Source organism: Xenopus laevis, chromosome 4L (genome assembly GCF_017654675.1).
Source record: "Xenopus laevis strain J_2021 chromosome 4L, Xenopus_laevis_v10.1, whole genome shotgun sequence".
Lineage (NCBI taxonomy): Eukaryota > Metazoa > Chordata > Amphibia > Anura > Pipidae > Xenopus > Xenopus laevis.
Window position 1 is genome coordinate 69395834 of NC_054377.1, and position 20926 is coordinate 69416759.

The 20926-nt window shown below is 39.2% G+C and overlaps 1 protein-coding gene across 1 annotated transcript in view; it reads left to right on the forward strand.

Moving 5' to 3' along the window:
- The first annotated feature begins 434 nt into the window (after nt 1-434).
- The window catches only part of ffcskk.L (fucose kinase L homeolog), a 36224-nt gene continuing 15732 nt past the window's right edge, over nt 435-20926 (forward strand). Inside the window, 15 exon segments of the mRNA NM_001114818.1 lie at nt 435-454; nt 3740-3881; nt 4396-4547; nt 5358-5408; nt 5563-5688; nt 7202-7274; nt 8839-8936; nt 9275-9355; nt 11807-11926; nt 13816-13981; nt 15197-15318; nt 17330-17431; nt 17700-17870; nt 18499-18572; nt 19430-19809. Coding sequence (NP_001108290.1) covers nt 3803-3881; nt 4396-4547; nt 5358-5408; nt 5563-5688; nt 7202-7274; nt 8839-8936; nt 9275-9355; nt 11807-11926; nt 13816-13981; nt 15197-15318; nt 17330-17431; nt 17700-17870; nt 18499-18572; nt 19430-19809 — 1795 coding nt within the window. The 5' untranslated portion in view covers nt 435-454; nt 3740-3802.

Genomic DNA, 20926 nt, shown 5'->3' on the forward strand with positions numbered 1-20926 from the left:
TTTCGCTACTTCCTCATTAGTTATGCCACCAATCAGGAAGTAGAATGTGACTTTAGCTTCAACTTCAAATGTTGTCCTGTTTAGAGTAAAACATAACAAAATATATAGATATTTTCAAATTAAAAGAACAGGGAAAAAGTATGTTTAGCACAAGCTCTATTTACCAAATCTATGTTGAAAAATAGGGTATACTGTCCCTTTAAGTCAGGCACCATACAGTCTGAATACTGGCTCTTGCTAAAGCGGAAGTCATCAGAGCTTTAGCAAACAGACTTCTCTGCAGCCTTTGCAGTGTAAAATTACATTTTTGTCCCTCCAGCCAGCTTTTGTTTGAATTTTGGGGGAGGGTTGTGACAGATTCCAGACATAAATTTACACTGCAGAAGCTGATTACTGAAACGCCTCCAGTACAAAGCTGACAGGACGTGCTGACTTCCGGTTCGAGCTTGCAGAGGTATTCAGGCTGCCTGATTTCCCTATTTAGAAACTGCAATAGAGCTAAGAAACAGTTTGTAAATGTATTTCTGGGTGAAGCAGCTGGAAAATGTAAAAGAGAGCAGTATTTACAGTACATATTCTTAAAGCAGTTTAGAGGATTACTAAAATATATTGGTGTTACTTTTTCTTTAAGGAGGCAGTATATGCCATATATCAACATTAGTTTAATGAATAGGGCATGTGTCAAACTGCGCCTGTTGTTTGAATTAGGAAATATGTACAGTTTTTGTTATTTCTTGCAGTAAACAAGGAAGTCTGACATTAAAAGTAAAGTCACATTCTACTTCCTGATCATCCAGTCACAGTCAAAACACATTGCCAGTCCACTAAGAAGCATCTGTGTAACGAGCTGCTTTATATCTAAAACGTTAATAAGCTGGGTGATGGGCAAGGATTGTTTATACGGAGGGCTACTCAGTGGTCTGCTGATTTTTTATTGATTATGCCTAGAAAGAGTTGAATGCTTAAAATTATTTGTTCTTGGGTCCAAGGCTGCAATGAATGTTAGTGGTCAAGGGCTACAAAAAACATATACAGAGTTACAGACCTATAATTGGGCTAAAATAATGTATAGTAATATGTACACCGCTTCATCTTACATACATGCAAAAAAGAGAATATAATTTTCCTAATGTTGTTTTCAGAACAGAGCATTATTTTACCTGTATTTTCTACGTTTTTCTTTTCCCATCACATTGCACCCTATGTTGATACACTATCACCTGCATATTTATATATTGCTATAACTTCTCTTAGCCATCACCACACACTGTAGGGGTTCATTTATAAACACTGGGCAAATTTGCACCTAGGCAGTAGCCCATAGCAACCAATCAATTACTGACTTTTTTTCAGCCAGCCGCAGGTTGAACAATAAAATGCAACTATTTGATTGATTGCCATAGGTTACTGCCCAGTTGCAGAATTCGAATATCGAAGTCGAAGGATTTACCGCTATTCGTTCGATCGAAATTTTAATCCATCGATCGAACGATTTTTCTTCGACCTAAAAATACTTAGAAAGGCTATGGGGACCTTCCCCATAGGCTAATATTGACTTTGGTAGCTTTTAGGTGGCAAACTAGGGGGTCGAAGTTTTTTTCTTAAAGAGACAGTACTTCGACTATCGAATAGTCGAACGATTTTTAGTTTGAATCGTTCGATTCGAAGGTTGAAGTCGAAGGTTGAAGTAGCCGATTCGATGGTCGAAGTAGCCAAGAAAAAGATTCGAAATTCAACGTTTTTTTTCCTCTATTCCTTCACTCGAGCTAAGTAAATGGGCCCCTGAATGTCAGCTGAGCTCAGTTAAGCACTATTAGAATGCTTCAGATTCCCATCAGTCGTGGGCATAATATTACCTATTGACTCAATTTTCTCTTGACCTATACCAGTGTTGCTTACCAGGCTCTCCTGATGATGTGCGCTGGAAGAAGGCTGTTTCTTTTTCTTTCTCTTGTTGGCTCAAACCCCACTCTCATGCAACACATCCTGCTTTAAGTCCAACCAAATGAGCAGTTTTATGACAACAGGAAATTATAGCAAAATGCACCTGCTTCTCAATGCAATGATAGTATAGCTCTTACTCTCCAGCTTCAACTAACAATAACTTACAAAAACAAACCTCTCAGCAAAAAACGATCAACATGACCTATAGGTATCTTTTAATGTACATTCATATTTTAAAATGTACTTTTTTAGTGTCAGTATCACTTTAAGCACAGGGCAAATGAAAGGGGGCAGCATGGTGGCTCATTGTGTAGCACTGGGATGGGAGCTTTGCAGCCCTGGGGTCCTGAGTTACTCTCACATAAACAGGCAAATGCCACATTCAGGGTTGATAATGAAGAAAATCAGCAAGCACTCCGGAAACCACTCTTTTGGTAAAATTCAGCTTTTATTTCAACATTTCAACCATTACATCCTGACGCGTTTCGTATCTAAACGATACGTAATCATAGTCGCGTTATATATATTGTTTAGATACGAAACGCGTCAGGATGTAATGGTTTTAACCTGTTGAAATAAAAGCTGAATTTTACCTAAAGAGTTGTTTCCGAGTGCTTGCTGATTTTCTTCATTATCTGCACAGACACCTACTGCTACGGGTTTGGGGCGATGCACCCGGACCACTCGATACGTCAGGTGAGTGTTTTTTCCATTCTCAGACGGCCTTCATTTATTGTGATTTACATGAAAGCGTCGGACCTGGGGTTTCTACACCCAGGTCATAGTTGTTATAGGGTGAGAAAGTGTTAAAGCTAATACTTTTTTAGCGTTTTGAGATGTTTATAATTAACACCCTATGAAAATTAACTACCTTTTCAAATATTATAGGACTGAGCAGTTTCAATTATTTGTTAATTGTAGTGCCAATAGGGTCGGACTGGGCCGTCAGGACACCGCTAAAAAACCCAGTGGGCACCAGCCCACGACTGCTTCCCAGATCTGCCTGCCCCACTTAAGAAGTACTTGAAATAGACGCAGTGCAATGTGACGTGGTGTCTGCATTCGCAGTGGGGGGAAGTTGGACTTCAGGAGGGGGGCCTTCATGTCACAGCCCCGATCGGCCCCCAATGTACCAGTCTGACGCTGGTCACATTTGGTATTTTCTGGCTAAAATCTGGCAATGTGACAAATGACGTTAATTTTACTGGCTACAAATTCAAGTTGCATTTTCTCAGCTTGTGGAGAAAATACCAAGTGTAACATTAGTCTAAAGGTTTGAATTTTGAATGGCTAGGCAGTATGAATCTCTGGTTGTAAATTAGAAAACATATTGAAACTTGCAGTCTTAACTGGGCCATTTCTAAGTAGATTTATTAATATTTGCAGTACACTGTGTAGTTAGAACCAGTTAGAAACAGATTGTACCTTCCTGTCCTTTAAAAAGAGAATCATGCCCTAATTTATCATCTGAGATATTTGTTTTACTTTTGACTTACAAAAATATTTTAGCGGTGCCTGGTATGATTCACAATACCAACAGATGCAGTTGGCTGCAGGATTCTATAGCTTTCTTGTTCTATGATCAGTCACAAAGATCATTTTATTCTATCCATGTCTATGGTCCAACAAAGTTATAATAAGAACAATATAAATAAATATATAAAGTCCAGGTTTATGACAGTTTACAGCAACCCCTCTTGCATTTGCCTGTTTCCAAATTGCCAGTCCAGAGCCCGACTTACAGATAAAATATTGTGTAATCATGTACTGACAAGTGCTACTTTGTCTTTTCCAGCCTCTCTGTTGTTTTTTTTAATTGTATTTTCTTCATCCTGGTGTTGGAACATATGTGAGCTAAATGGATTCACAAGAGGCAGACTGGACAGTTCTGGTTCTTACCTGTCAGCATAAAGATAGTGTCTGTGCTTTTCAAAGAGGTAAGACCACAATTATTTTTTTTAACTATATACAGTCATCGGCACCAGAATAGTTTCTTGCATTACAGTCCAGACTTTCTGCTCCTTTATTAAAGCTCAGAATCTTTATTTTTACTTTATATATGAAAACTCAGATATCCTATGCCATTAGTATTAAAGTGATGGTTTTGTCATGGTGACAAAAGCCGTGGAAGTTTTGAGTATCAGTTGTAGTAGATGTAAAACTAGGGATCTATAGAGTAATGCTAGAAAACACAACTGTCTTTGTCTTTGGCTAGTGAGAGGCAAGAGAGGCGTGACTTGAAAAAACTTGAAAACATTATTTGGGCCCTCTCAATGATTTTGTGCAGGGGGGGTTGCAGATGACCAGCAATTTTGCTTGTGCTGTCGGTCAACTGCACCCCCCTGGTTTCTAAAAGTAGAAACTTTTACATTACAGGTGTTATCCTTCCTACACCTCCTGTGTCTTGACCTGTAGTTTTCTATGATATGTGTATACTTGTATCCTTTCCAGAACTTGAGATAAGGCAGCGGCGTGGTGTGCTGCCCCCTGGAGCTCTTCTCTTGACTGTTGAGGATCCTCAGGCTCATGTTGGAAGTGGCGGTGCAACCCTAAACGCACTTTTGGTAGCTGCGGAACATTTGAGTGCCAAGGCCGGTTACACAGTAAGTGTCCAAACTCAAACATATCCCTGTATAGCGTGTCCTCTTCTAATGTAATTCCAATTTTTTAGATTTGGGAAAAGTCTGTACGTACGCGGGTGGAATAATTATGGGTGATTAATAATTGTTTTTTAAACGATCTATATACATTTGTACTGTGTGAGTTTTTATTTATATAGTGCTACTGTGTAGGCAGTACTTTTTTACAATGCAATAATAGTCAAGAAGGGGCACAAACATTGCAATTAAAAAGTATGTTAAGGGACATAAGAGGATGAAGTTTAAATCTAATATTGTTGCTAATATTAATACATGAGGTTTTTTGGCATGCCCATGCTAGTTTAGCTCTGCAGGAGTTACAGGATAAAAAAGTTCAAATTTTTCAATTGGATATTTGTATCTTCTAAAGTGTATGATATAGTAAACCCCATTTTTGCAAAATAATATTTGCACTCGTATTGCACTCACAATAAAACCTAGTGAAAACAGTTTAAAATGAATACTGTACTTTTCAAATCATGTATATATATAAATATTTAGTTGAATAGCAAGTCTATATTCAGTGCTAAATGATGTCTGTTACAATTTATGATATATATGTATTTGAATATTATAATATGCATTTTTATTATTGATCAACTTGTATTTTATATTAAGTTGCATTTTTAAGTTGCTCGTGCATAGGGAAAATAATTAATTAATTAATAAAAAATTCATAGCATCGTCTCTGCAGTGCTAAGTTGTGATTTCTGAGTTTTGATTGCATTAAAAGTTTTCAAGAAACCCTTTGTTTTTTTTTACTGTCTCTTTTAGGTAGTTTCATTAGATGTCTTGCAGGGGGCACGCTTGTTAATATTGCACATGGTAAGTAGGCTACTAAGCTGGTCACGTACATTTCTGTAAAATTTTGTAAAAACTCAAAAAAGTCACATGCATTCCTTGAAATATTGACTGTAGTATCCAAACAGTTACTAGGATAGTCCAATCACTATAATAATAATAACTATTTTCATTGCAGGGTCGTGACTTTCTGTTTGATGACTGTGGTAGGGGTTTTACCATACTTCCTGTTGAAGATCCTCGACAGCCTGTTGAAGCCTTGACCTGCAACTTGGACAGTTTGCTGGATACTTTGAAATACCAGGTGACCTCTATATTATAGCCATGCATTTACAGTGTAAATATTATTGAGATTATAGATATATATTAGGATTATAGCATTAGGATTATAGATCACATCGAGCATTTAACATCTTGAATAATTTATCTCCTAACATGTTTCTGAACTAGCTAACCTGTTGGTTGGTTTAAAAGTAGCTTTTCAGATGAAATATAAACATCTGAGTCAAATCTTGCAGTGCAATCATGTTTAATTTCCATGAAGTGCAGCCAGAGGTTATTTCAAGCTACATTTAGTAAGGCAAGGCAAACCAGGATTTCTTAAACTAAGGTAGCCTAACATCAGTATGTTGTATGACATATAGTAGCACATTTACTAATGGTCGAATATCAAGGGTTAATTAACCCTCAATATTCGAATATCGAAGTCGAAGGATTTAGCGCTATTCGTTCGATCAAACGATTCGAGGATTTTAATCCATCAATCGAACGAAATTCCTTTGATCAGAAATTTGCTAGAAAGCCTATGGGGACCTTCCCCATAGGCTAACATTGTACCTCAGTAGGTTTTAGTTGGCGAAGTAAGGGCTCGAAGCTTTTTTTAAAGAGACAGTACTTCGACTATCGAATGGTCGAATAGTCTAACGATTTTTAGTTCGATTCGAAGTCGAAGGTGGAAGTAGCCAATTCAATGGTCAACGTAGCCAAAAAAAACATTCGAAATTCAAAGTATTTTTTCTACTATTCCTTCACTCGAGCTAAGTAAATGTGCCCCTAGATGTGCTATTGTCATGGCTTGAAACTGTCAGCTTTGAAAGGTACAGGAATGCTTGGGGTACACTTAAAGGGATACTGTCATGGGAAAAAAATTTTTTTTTCAAAATTAATCAATTAATAGTGCTGCTCCAGCAGAATTCTGCACTGAAATCCATTTCTCAAAAGAGCAAACAGATTTTTTTTATATTCAATTTTGAAATCTGACATGGGGCTAGACATATTGTCAATTTCCCAGCTGCCCCAAGTCATGTGACTTGTGCTGTGATAAACTTCAATCACTCTTTACTGCTGTACTGCAAGTTGGAGTGATATCACCCCCTCCCTTTCCCCCCCAGCAGCCAAACAAAAGAACAATGGGAAGGTAACGAGATAACAGCTCTCTGGTAGATCTAAGAACAACACTCAATAGTAAAAACCCATGTCCCACTGAGACTCCTTCAATTACATTAAGAAGGAAAAACAGCAGCCTGCCAGAAAGCATTTCTCTCCTTAAGTGCAGTCACAAGTCACATGACCTGGGGCAGCTGGGAAATTGACAAAATGTCTAGCCCCATGTCAGATTTCAAAATTGAATATAAAAAAATCTGTTTGCTCTGTTGAGAAATGGATTTCAGTGCAGAATTCTGCTGGAGTAGCACTATTAACTCATGTGTTTTGAAAAAAACATGTTTTCCATGACAGTATCCCTTTAACATGCTCTGGGGTTAGTGACTTTTTTCAACTGACTGCTTATCAACTTTGTTCTACTGTGTTGTATCTAGCTGTGCCCTGGCTCCCCTCCAGGTGTGTGGATCTGCAGTACTGACATGGTATTGACTGTTCCCACAAAACCAAGTAAGTTACTTATTACCTTATTTCTAAAAAGGGGTGATCCACCATTGTTAATTTGAATGAATACAGTGATGCCAAACAAAGAGAATGTTGAATTCATGGGGCCAGCCACAGATCTCTGTGCTAAAGACAAAGCACAGACTCTGTGCAATTCATTTAGGTAGGGTACAAAATGCAAAAATAAAAAAAAAGCCAGATTGCGTCCATATTTTGTACTTTTTCGCCTACCTTCTTGTTTGTAAATTAATCCTTTTGATTCTCTGTGTGCTTGCATCCTTTTTACTTTGACTGTTTCCTCCTCTTTCTGCCTCTGTCCCTACTACTCTTTATTTGTTTTTTCACTTGCACTTTCACTTTTGTCTTGTCTGTAAAGTTTATCTAAATTACATTGTATATATGCCTGACTCCTGTGTACCGATGTGTGTTTCTATTGGTGTGCTTTTTTTTCTTTCTGTCTATATCTATCTTGCTCTCTGGTTTGTGTGCAAGTACCTCTGTTTCAATGTTCCTGGTTTCATTTGTACAAGCCTCTTTTTGCATGGTTTTGTGGGTCTTTTTCATTAGTGTGTGTTGCACAGTGTATGTCCTGCTTGTGTTTTACTTGAGCCTGCTTGAGTTTTACTTAAGCCAGGTGTACAAAGGCAGATTCTCTTCTTTGGCTGCCTAATGAGCAGGTCTTTACCTGGTTTGATCACCCAGGTGGTGGTCCAAAGCGCAATCTGATGTTTTTATGTGCGTATAAGTGCAGTGGTGTAGCTTTGGGGGTCCAGGGCCACACCCCGGCGGGCAAAGTTGCAGATCACCCCTGACCAAAAAAAATGTATATGTCACCTGTGATGCTCAAAAAAACTGCTGGTGACCAGGTCCGGACTGAGAATTAAAATAGGCCCTGGAATTTCAAGTACACAGAGGCCCAATCAGCCCAAACAGAGGCCCAAACAGCCCCCACCAGCCCACTAAATACTGACTGTATATGGCATCTTATAGCAGCCCCTCTGGCATTTGCCAGAACCCACAGATTGCCAGTCCGGGCCTTCTGGTGACCTACGATTTAGCGAACATTGTGGGTCGCCCAGAGGCCCATCTGCAAAGGAAGCAGACCCGGACTTCCCCATGACTGTGGGCTATCCTCTCTCTGTAGTTATGCAACTTTATCAATGTATATATATTTTAGATTGTAAGCTCATTTGGGCTAGGCCCTCTACCTCATCTATCGATTATTGTTTTTTTGTAGGCAAATCTGTATGTACAATATCTCTACCTATTTATTGTACAGCACTGCGGAAGATGTTGGCACTTTATAAATATGTGTTATTATTATTAATAATGATAAAATGTCCAAACTGACTTGCTTAACAGCGAAAGACAGTATTTAGCAGGAAAAGAAATGTTCCTGTTATTGCATTTTAATCTTCCTTTAAGGTGAAATTCAGGAGAGCTAGTCCCGATAGTCTACCAAGACACTCTAGAGAAGAAAAACAGAACACTTTGCTCTTTATAGAAGGAATACATTTGCATATTTTTTCTTTTTCGCATATAATTTTCTAACAAACACTTGTTTTTTTAGGTGTAGATTGGAATATGTTTAGTGGTGCCCTAGTAGTCTCTGTGCCAGGAACTCCTGCCTATGCCAAAAATCATGGAGTTTATCTGACTAATAAAGAGGTATGTAGGATGTTGTGTAATCTATCCACATAATATGTGGTCTCCATATTTAATTCTACCAAGAACAGTTTTAGTTAAAGGGCAGAATTTCCAAACTGTTGGATTGTGTCACCATGGGGCTTAAAGCAGTGGATAGGGACACAAAGCCTGGGGGTGGGATTGGGGTTGTGTTCTGATTTGCTTTTTGAATAAGTAAGAGTTGTAAATGTGAAATGGCTTCAAGTAAGACAATCAGGATTCCACATTATTAGAACTTAATACCTTTACTGAGCTCTTAGTGTAGATTGGTTATGTGCATTTTGAATATACTTTATTGCTGAACTATTTTTTTTCTCCAGGGTTTAGTTAGAGACATTGTCTATTGTGGCTCAGAAGAAAGAATTCAGCAGTGTATCATTGGAGATCAGAAGGTCCCTCTGGTATGCTATCTGTTTCTTTTAACTTCTCTATTTTTTGCTTATCTGTATCTTAAGCAAGTAAGTATTTAGCTTTTCAGTTAGCTTTGTAGTTTCTGTTGCCCTACAACTATGAGAATTGTCAGATTGCTAAAATTCACAATGGGGGTCCCTGTTCATTTAGGGTAAGGTCACACTAGGCGTTTCGGGGAGATTTATGTTAACCAAAAAGGGCCTGCACACCAAATAAACAGCAAGACCAAGTGGTATTTGAATAGTCATATATTTAGATATATTTAAAAAAAGAATGTACATACATAATACAGGGTAAAAATATGTCAGAAGATATCACGAGAGATCAATTATACATACCACTTAAATATGGTCAAACAGCAATAGGGGACAAAGAGAAAAGCGGATACACCTGCCCTAAGAGGAGAATCACCCCGACGTTTCGGCTTTTAGCCTTTCTCAAGGGGAATTCTGTTTTGGGGAGATTTAGTCGCCTGGCGACTAATCGTCTTGTCTTTGTGACGACCAATCTCCCCGAACACCTTCCCTCACTCTTGTGCTGGCTAAAATTAAAAATCGCCGGTGCTGTGCTCATTTAAGCCAGCGCAAGAGTGCGCTATAAAAAAGACCCTGATTTTTGTCTTTAAATTGGATTTTGTCCTCACAGTTAAGAAAGATTTTGGTTGCTAGGCAAATGGCACATGAAGCATAGAGAATGCCAGAACACTCCCAGTCAGAATAACACTTAACAGCAGCTACAACTCGCACACTTGAAATTTCCATCTTAAATGGCTGCGGCAGTGAAAGGCACTTCTCCACTAGCTGAAAAATTCTAGTAAAGAATACAACTTGGGTGCCATAGCACCTGTAATCCCATCAGCTTTTGACATGCTTTGACAGGTGGCAGATGTTAGGTACTACAACAACAAATGATGTCCACAGACTGGAACTCCCAGTTCTAGATCTAGTATCAAATCAGGATCCACTTATTTTGTTGAGAAGGACAGAAATGAAAATGTTAATCTGCAACAATTTTACTCTTTTTAATTTAACCTTTTTCCCCAGGAAAAGTGATAACACTCAAATACTGGTTGTTGCAGATGTATAGATGAGTTAGGAGTCACAGTTGTGGCTGATTTTAGTATTACTTCAGTGCATCTACTGGCACCTGAATTTATACCAAAGCCTGCAATCTTACTGGATCATAGTTCCCCTGTGTGGAATTTAAATGTAATTTCAAAATACATCTTTTTTGATGTGTGTGTGCCACAACCCCGTCACCTACTTTAAGATCTGCTTGTTTGAGCACCAAAATGAGTGGATCCATGCCATTCCGGTGAATGGCCAGACTGGACAAGATTCAACCATCTGGTCTCTGAGTGGTCAGTCATGTATATCTCTATAAAAAGATATTGCATAAAACAGCTCATATGTAAAACCCAGCTTCATGTAAATAAACCATTTTCATAATAATATACTTTTCTAGTAGCATGTGCCATTGGGTAATCATAAATAGAAAATGGCCATTTTAAAAAATAAGGGCCACCCCCTGGAATCGTATGATTCACTGTGCACACAAACATACCAACAAACCATACATGTTAGGTCACATGAGCCAATTAACAGACCGAATTCTGTCTTTTGCTTCAACACTTCTTCCTGTTACAGTTAGAGTTGTAGTATATCTGGTCAGGTGATCTCTGAGGCAGCACAGAGACCATCACAAAATGGTGGCTCAAGGAAAGAGATGTAAAAGGGTAATATTTACATTATATTTAAATGTTCATTTTGGGGGTATAGTTTTCCTTTAAATTTTGGTTTTATTTACATGTGCAGGGCAAATCCAATTCCACTTTGTAGTTTACACATAAACTAGCCCACTCTAGCAATCTATGTGCAGAGTTTAACACTAGAATTTGGGCCCTATTTAGATGCATCCAGAGTTGTAGAATTAAGATATCCATAAGTGTTTGGATTCAGTCCAATACTTAGCCCTTTGCAAAAGATTTGTTGGAATACTAAGCTGAAGCCTAATTTGTCCTGCAGCCGCAACTAGGAATACTGTTTCCAGTAGGCCTATATTTATGAGGAGCAGGTGAAGGCTCCCTCTCACCCCCTACCTTCCTCCTAACTTGTGCGTCATTGAGTATACAAGTTAAAGTAGCATTGGGTGCCGCCTGCCTTTTACTTACCACCAGTCTTAGCACCTTGTGCCATTTTTTTTTATCTGGTATTGGGTGCAACCTGCAGCCACACCCATGTCTAAGTAAATGAACCCCAAAATACTTGGGATTTGGCAATATCCTGGATCTTTTTTATTACTCTTATTCATCAGTAGATGCTTTCTATTGCTATATAAGTCATAGCTTTGTATTTTTAAAGTCATTATTGTCATAAGGCAGTATAAAATTAAGTTGTTTTTTGTCCGTGCATTGCTTACAGAAATCTTCATGTCTGCTCTAGGTATCTGGAATTGTGTTCCTTTCTTCAGATACAGCTGAACGTTTTCTTAGCACCCATGTGTCCCCTCCCTTGGATGGCTGCACCTACCTAGGACTAGATTCTGGAGCTGAACCTTTAGAGGTAGGAGACCTCATAATTCACTCAGATACACATATAGTAATACCAAAAGCCCTCTTACACAGAATAATCATCATATAGAAATTGTTGGCTTTAGTAGCATAGTAGATGCTAAATAAATTATTTGTAATCCCCTTCTGATTGCTTTTCTAGTGTTTTAGATATTTTGTTTTCTTTTTTAATTCAAGTTTTATTGACATTTGTACATGCGTAATGAAATTACATAAAATCTGTGAGAAAGTGTGTCTGTTTAAGTTGTTAGGGGGGACCGCTAACCTTACTCTGCTGTTAGACTTACGTTTAGACGTTAAGTGGATCTTTTGTAGAGGAGGGCTCACGAGCAGCTTCCACCGACAGCAGACTAACCTGAAGGTGGAACAGGTAGAATGCGCCGTGAAAAGAGGCCGGAGAGTCCGGATAAAGTAGCAGTAGGGATCAAGATGGACGAAGTCAGACGGGCCGAGGTCAGATGCAGGCAGCTCAGGTTCGAAGTCAGGCAGGCCGAGGTCAGATGCAGGCAGCTTAGGTTCAGAGTCAACAGGCCGAGGTCAGATGCAGGTAGCGTTCAAGCAGAGTCAAGGATAGCCGGGTCAATATCAGGAAGTCAATAAACAGTGCTGGGGTCTCTTGGAAATGTACTAAGATAACCTAGCAACTTGTTCACATGTTAGCAGTGAATTTATAGGCCCAGCGTCAATTCGCATGCGCAAGGACGCACAGCGCGCACGAACGTACGCGCGCACGCCAAGACGCGCGCGCGACTAGGCGCACGCGCGACAAGGCGAACGCTCGCGCACGAACGCACGGGCGCGTCACCGCTGGCGACTGACAACTTGCCTGCAAGGACGTTTCAGGAACAGACATCCATCTGGAGACGGTGAGTGGCCTTACACTCTGCTATGTAATAATATTCATGCTGGAGTCATGCGGTTTGTACTTGGTTACCTATCTTTTGCTTTAATAAGTGGGAGAAAAAAACAACGGTGTAATTGGGAACAACAAGGGGCAAAAGGGGGATCTCCTTTTATGGTAGATTTTTGCTCCAGAGTGATCAAGATGACTAGTTCGAATATATTGCTCTTTTATAGATATACTGGGTGGGTGGACTATGTAAAACCTATAATTTCCCTAGATATAATTTGTTTTCTATTTACATTTTTGTATTTTACTTTCCATAATTGACTTCCTCAAATGAGCTTTTTTTTTTTTAATTTACTGTACCATGTACTGTGTATAGTCTCTAACAAACACAACTCAGTGAAAGGAAACTGCTATAATCCACAGGGAAAACTATCAACGAGCAGTGCAGTGAATTAAGGTGTATGTTTCTCTTTTTGGGTCATATACAATGTAGGATGCAGTGTGCAAAGTGCAAAAAAGGAAATAATCGACCATTTTGCACACTTTGTCCTACATTGTGTAAGTAGTCACAGGCCTCTGGGCTCCTTTTCGGAGAGACCTGCAGCATGGTCCTTGGATTGAGCACTACCTACATTAGGGTGACCCCCACCCCTCAATTGCATTGTGTGCCATTAAGAAGTGGCCTGATGGATTTAACACTGGATGTAATTGTAAGCTTTGTAATCAGTTGTGCTGCTGCTCCTTTCCTTTGTCTTACTTGCATGTTTGCCAAGGGCATACAGCATAATTCAGCAGACTACATGGGGGAAAACTATTAGGTTGGCAGAGTTTAGCAATAAAACATGAAGTCTAATTACAACTAATGGCAATTTATTTTACATGGTTCATTTTTGTACAGTATGTAAAACAGAGCGAGCAATGTTGCAATAATATGCATTTTCTACAGATGTTTGCTCTTTGTGGAGAAGGTGTGTATTTAGTAAATTACTGGATTGGCTTGTAAGTATCCTAATATTTGTACTTTGACTAAGGTGTCCCTTTTCCTGGATGTGCTCTTGGCTATGGCTCAGGATGTCAATAAGGAGGATTTTCTTAAAGGGGCTCCTGCTCTCGGCATTGTGCCCAGAGACCCTGATAGGACAAGAGGTGCTCGTGCCCTCCTCTGGAAAGAGCTACATGATCTCCCACTAACCATGGGTAAGAAGAGATCAGAGATAAGGAACTATATACTGGGAAGGGATGGTTGGACCTGGAAACCTATGCTTTTATATCTTATATACTTTTAGATAATTTAGAAAGCAATTATTAATAACACCAAGCATCATGCAGTTCTACTTTTTTATTTTAAAATGTGATAAAGTTTTACAAAGAAATATATTCACTGACCCTTGACATACAGTCTGTGAATTTTTTTTCCAAAATATGTGACCACACAATTTTTGCTAAAGCTCATAGAGCCAAAAAAGGTCTCAATAGACAGTTATTATATCATCAATGTAGAAAGGTTAGGATTTGTGTCTTATTCTCAATAGTAGCATAAGCAATATATCAACAGTAGGTAAAGCATATGTAAAAATAGCCTTCAAATACAATGGGCACTACAGAAGATTCCATCTGGAAAGATGTTCTAGGAGTTTTCCAGTTTTTGCTCCTAGATGTGCTTAAAACATGAGCTATTAACTAGTACACCCATGGGTTGCAATTTTGTACCCCTTAGTAATCCAACATTTGAAACAATACTAGTGATAAATAAGCTCTCTAATATGCCAAACATGTGATTTATACTTCATGCCCATACCATGTGGGAAAAGCATTTTTTTTTTAAAATAGCAATAGTCCAACCCTACTTCTCCCCTTGTTTTTTTGTTTTTGTTTTGTTTTCTTTTTTTTTTTTTTACAATTTATGATACTGTTATTACTATGATTGTACCTGCTTCATATACAGTAGTGCTGGGATGATACAGTAATTTTTATATACTGGTTACAACCACTTTGTGGGATTTTTTTGGAATGTCTGTCCATACCTGGTGCACTTGGTTGGAGACAAGTTATGCTATAAAAGCATTTATACTTTCTTGCACAATTACTCTTTTTTTAAATAAACTACCTGTACAGCTTGTGTTTCCTCTGAGCACTCCGATTTTCTCCCATTCTTCAAAAACATACAGGTCAGGTCTCTCCTGAGAAATCAGACCCAATCCTCTTTAGTAGAGCAGATAGAGCAGATTAAAACAATAGCTTACTAGACAATTTCTTTAATGAAACTGAATACAGGCAATATGAATTAAATGACATTTAATTAAAGAAAGTCAATTAATTCCATTAACACTGGTATATCATTACATAACCCTCCTTCCCCCCCCCCCCCAAACCAAACACAGAATAAAATTTAATCTCATGATTTTCTTGCAGTTTACATAGAAGATGGTTGTTATGAATATATGACATTAAGCCCTCGGGATCATATCAGAAACCTGACCAAGGCAGCATCAGGAAAGCACCCCTGCAGCAAAATAGCACATTCCTTTGTTACGGTAAGTGGTGCAAAAGTGTTTGATGGATTTGGTTCTTTATAGACTTTCTTTTAAGTTGGGGTGCACCAAATCCGGGATTCATTCCAGGACAACTGAACATGAAAAGCTTTTGCTCATAGGTGATGCAGTGCTTAAAAAAAAATTCTCATTTGAATATTTAAAGAACGTTTGGATTTGCATCAGTATTCAGCTGAAACTAAAATTATGGATTTGGTGCATCCCAAATATTAAGAGACCCGAAAATGATTGTATGTATAAGTGTACATATGAGTGTATGTATTAAGGGAGCGTAAATTATAACACATTTTTATTAGTGGTGGAAATCATTACTATGTAAATGAGAAATACAGTAGAGATTCCATTTTACATTTTTCAGGGGATCAAGAAAAAATTATGTAAAATCCGGGAAAATGTAAAATCAGGGAAATGTGTTCTTCAAGTATTGAAAGGCTATAATCACAGGAATCCGTTTTACTTTGAGATACAATATTTACTGTTTATTATAAGGATTAAGCATTGCAGGGTTAATATTACACTATGGGGGGGGGGTGCAAGGCCTCAGACATATACACAACCTAAAGCTATAAGTGATTGGTGCAGAACTGTATAAGGGGCAGACTTGGAATTGACCATTTGCAGGTAGAACCATGGCAAAATATACACCTGGTTAGTATTTTAAACCTCTATTTCACAAATAATAACATTCATAGAGAAAAAAAAAACAGTTTTTGGGTACATCAGTACAGAATTTTGATGTAAAAACCGGGAAAACATTTCTTAAAATCAGATGTAATGGTATTGCTGTTTTTTATTACTCATCTTTCTATTTAGACCCTCTCTTATTCATATTTCAGTCTCTTATGAAAATCAATGCATGGTTGCTATGTAATTCGGACCCTAGCAACCAGATTGCTGAAACTGCAAACTGGAGAGCAGCTGAATATAAAGCTAAATAACTCAAAAACACAAATAATAAAAAGTGAAAACCAACGGTAACGTGTCTCAGGATATCAATCTCTACATCATACTAAAATTTAACTCAAAGTTTAACAACCCCTTTAAATGGGTTGTTCACCTTTTGGACAATAAAGTTAATTTAACAGCCCATGTCATAAAAAAATTTTTGTAATTTATCTTTATTACCTAAAATGTTTGCTTTCAGAGATACATACCACAGAGGCTATGTATCATCTTGGCAAAAACTCTCTCGGTTCTTATATGTTATGAGTTAGCCAACACGTTCTGTGTAAAAGATGCAGGTTGCCAAATAAGGAAGTTCCATTGGCTGGCAAGATTCAGCCAATCGGATCAAATATATGCAAATGAAGCAGGAGAGAGAGAGCATGCCCAGTGCAGATTCAGTCATGAATTTCCTTATTTGGCAACCTGCATCTCTAAAGGTGGCCATACACGGAGAGAGCCGCTCGTTTGGCGATGTCGCCAAATGAGCGGATCTCTCCCCTGATATGCCCACCTTGAGGTGGGCGATATCGGGCTGATCTGATCGTGGGCCCTAGGGCCCAACGATCGGATCATAACGATGGGTAAACGGGTGGTCGGATCTCGGGACCGCATCAATGAACAGATGTGGTCCACAATCCGACTGGATTTTTAGTCATGACCAATCTACATTTGCCTGACTTTCGGACAGATATCGATCGGGGAAGACCGTCGGAGGGCCCCATACACGGGCCAATAAGCTGCTGCCTTGGTCTGTCAGTAGCTTTTATCGACCCGTGTATGGCCACCTTTACACAGAGCCTGTCCCACGATCACAAATCACAGAGGAGAGAACTGAGAGTTTTTACAGAGATGATCCACTTCTATGGTATGTATTTCTGAATGCAAACATTTTAAGTAATACAGAGAAATTACAAAAATGTTTTTTTATGACAAGGGCTGTTAAATTAGCTTTATTGTCCAAAAGGTGAACAACCCCTTTAAGCAACTACTGTAGGTTTAGCTGAAAACAGTGTCTCAATCTCAGTCTAGTGCTTTATATTTGATGTAGCATCCTCTGCTAATAGAAGATGGCAGTTCAGTGGTGAACAGTCGGCTGAATGGAGAAATATTTGTCAGTTCGGACAGCGTGATACAGAACTGCGATTTGGAGGTGGGTATTCATCTGGGGAAGACAACCTACAGATATATGCTATAATCTTTGACCCAATACTGTAAATCAGAAATATTTACTCTTCTGTTCCCTGTAATTGTGAGATACTGAGGTGCACTCCCTTGACCTCTAGTACAGTGGGTTCTCTTTTGTGTCCCCACTCCCATATTAATGTTTGACACACATATCTCTATTCTTATGTCCTCTAATACTGTGCCATACTGAACATTCTACATGTAGCAACTTATACTTCATTCTTGTGTCTCAGGGTCCCCTGTTTGTGGGAAGCGGATGTTTACTGACTGGCATTGACCAGGAAGCTGCATCAGAGTTGAGAGGGCACCGGCTGAATGATGTCATACTGCAAGCTCATCCCATTCGTGTGCAGCAGCTTTCCCTTACTGTGTATAGTCTCCTGGGTACAGATGATCAACTGCAGGTATAACAAACACCTTGACATTAATCTGCTGGGCATCAATGCTATATGGAATATAGACTACAGTTCTCCTGCTAGGAATAGTCTAGGGGCATCAACCCAGACCCCAGCAGGAATATTTTGTTACTTAATGTCCTCTCAGGTAGAGGCACGTGGCAAAAAATGGAAATAGGCAAGGTGAGATTTACTTATTGGCTGTGCCTATTCAACTGGCATTTTGCTGCACAATTAGTTACTGACCAGGAGTTCCCATGGGCTTATGTACTGTATACCTGGACTTGTGTATCTGTTGTATCCAGATATTTAAAAGTTATATTTTATTATTATGTCTTTCTATATCCACTACTTGTTTCACATAGACAGCCTATGCTTCCCATCCTTTTCCTCATGTTGTGTCCTTTTTCTGTATCTTTCTGTCGTATACACACCAGGCCTTTATCCATGTCTCATAAACATGTACTTATAATGTATTTCCAAAAGTTTATTCTATTACCTAGAACTTGCCAAGCATTTTTTTTATCAGATAATGATTAGATTAGATTTCACCCCATGTATTCTCCATAACTATACCATATTTATATTACACGTACTTTCAAAGTTGCAGTAGTGTCATATTTGCTGTCTTCTGCAGTGTTTTCATGATGGTAGTTCAGGCACTTATCTTGGTCTTTCCTGGGAGGAGTTCTTCCATGGAACTGGAATATGGTGAGTTTTTTGTCATACAGATACAGACATTTGCTCACACTACAGGATACAATTATTATCAGTGTTGTGCATATAGTTCACACATTCACATACACTATATTTTACACCTTGCTTTAGAAATGAATGGCTCACTTGCCATTGATTGTAAAATCTACTTAGTTAAAACCATAGTGTATTATACTGCGCCTGTATATGGTCACCTTAGGTGTAGGGATAAAGAGTGCAGAGGAGATGAAAGGGAATGGGATTGAAGAAGCCAGTTATGGAGTACATTTTAATGCAACGATCTGAAAATGAAAATCATATGGACCGTTGTTTAGTATAATTATATCTGTGTCTGTATGGCCAGCTCAAGACAATCAGGGGCATTTTCCAAGTCAGTGAATTTAGAATAACTATTGAAAAAGTATATATTTGTAAGCAGACTGCATAGAAAATTATTTTCTAAAAGATAAACCACCCCTTTAAATCTAGCAAACTAATGGTGGAGTTTAGAGGATAGAGATGAAATTAGAAAAGTTTGCTTAGTTGGCAAAAGAGCTGTGTTGTTGTAGGGAAGTATGAACTTGAACTTTAAGCAGTCAGAATGAGTTTAATGGTTCCTCTACTGGAGTTCTTCTGAAACTTAGGGAGCCAGGCAGCAGATTTACAGCTTTAACATGAAAAGAGAAAGGAGAGAAGAGTTGTGTAATAGACTTCAAAGGAAGTGAAGTAAAAGTAAGAAGGAGTGCTTAATGAAAATAATAAAAGTCTACTTATAAACAGGGTATATATGCTTTCTAATCAACTATTTTTAAATATTAATTTAGTCATTTCCCAGTCTTCAAGTGTATTAATTGGTTTGTTTGCCCTAACAGCGACAATGACCTGTGGGGACTTGGTACACATGCAAATGAACACAGTTTATTAAGTGCTCCCCTTTTTCCTGTACTTCACCCTTCTGAACCCTTAAGGGTCAGAGATGTACTATGGTTTTTGGGTTCAAAGAAGGGCAGTGGAGATCTTGAAAGTCAGCTACAGCGGTGGCGCAGCTCCTGGCGCATGTCTTGGCAAGAGCTGCGCCAGTACCGGGACCAGGAGAAAACTCTGCAAAACCGCAGGCAGACATTTTTCAGACAGGCAGAGGCCAAACTGCAGAAAGCTTTACTGAACAGGGAGGAGCGAAGCCTTCTACCTATCATCAGGGCAGCAGTGCAGGAAAGAAGCCATGAACTTCTGCTTACTACTCTGGACCATGGTAAGATACAGTGAAAGTAATTATCTACAGTAAATATGTCATTTTAATTAGGATTTTCTCCAGGTCTGCTTGGGGGACACAGGGACAGTGGGTATAGCTGGTACATCCAGGAGGCAGGACACAACTAAGAAAAAACTAGCTCCTCCTCCACTGGCTATACCCCCAGCAGGCAGAGCATCACTCAGTTTGAGTTGTGTCCTCAGGAGATTAGGACCTGTTTTCTCTTAGAGTTTTTATTATTTTTTCTTTCAACCTTGCTCAGCTAGTCTGGCATCTGGGGGTAGTCTGCCCTCTACACTGCGTAGAGGTACACTACTGACTCCCCCCTGCGTGAGACCGCGGTCTAGGAGTGTCTTGGCACACAGACCACTCAGTCATGATATCCCCTTTTTCCACCTGTAAGGAAGACTAGCCGGAGGACAGAGGGTCCTCCTGGGGTAAGTCTAAAACTATTTCACAGTTCCCAGCAGTGCTCATTGGGTGTACATAGGCACTCCCCCCCTGAATCTCCAGGCCCTTTCCTCCCTCAGGGAGACCAGACTACTCCGGGAGAATCCTCATCTCTAAACATGGACCCTTCTCCACCCAAAGGCCCTCCTTCCCCTCTGGAATGGTCATACCAACTTGCCACAGGGATTCCTAAATTGGCATTATCATTAGATAAACTATTGTCACGCCTTAAACATCCCAAGGTAAGGCCCACCAAGCGCAGGGCCCCTTCACCATCAGATGAAGATAGTGATTCACCCTCTGGAATCACTTCAGTTCATCCCTTTTATTTGGCGGACGAAGGTGACCAATGTGAAGGGGAGATTTCCTCCAACTCTGAACAAGAGGATGATTTCTCAAAAATTTTCCTCAGATTCGGTGGATTCTCTTATTTCTTCTGTCCTACAGACTCTGCACCTACAAGAAGCAGAATCCTCTACCGATTCCTCTAAGGCCCTTTTCAAACGCCACAGTAAGACGTCTCCAGTTTTTCCTTCCCACTCATAACTTGACCAAATCATTCAACAAGACAACCCTGAAAGTCGTTTTCAAACTAACTGCCGGTTTCAGAAGCTCTGTCCCTTTTCCATTGAGGCTACAGAAAAATGGTCAGTACTTTCATCTGTGG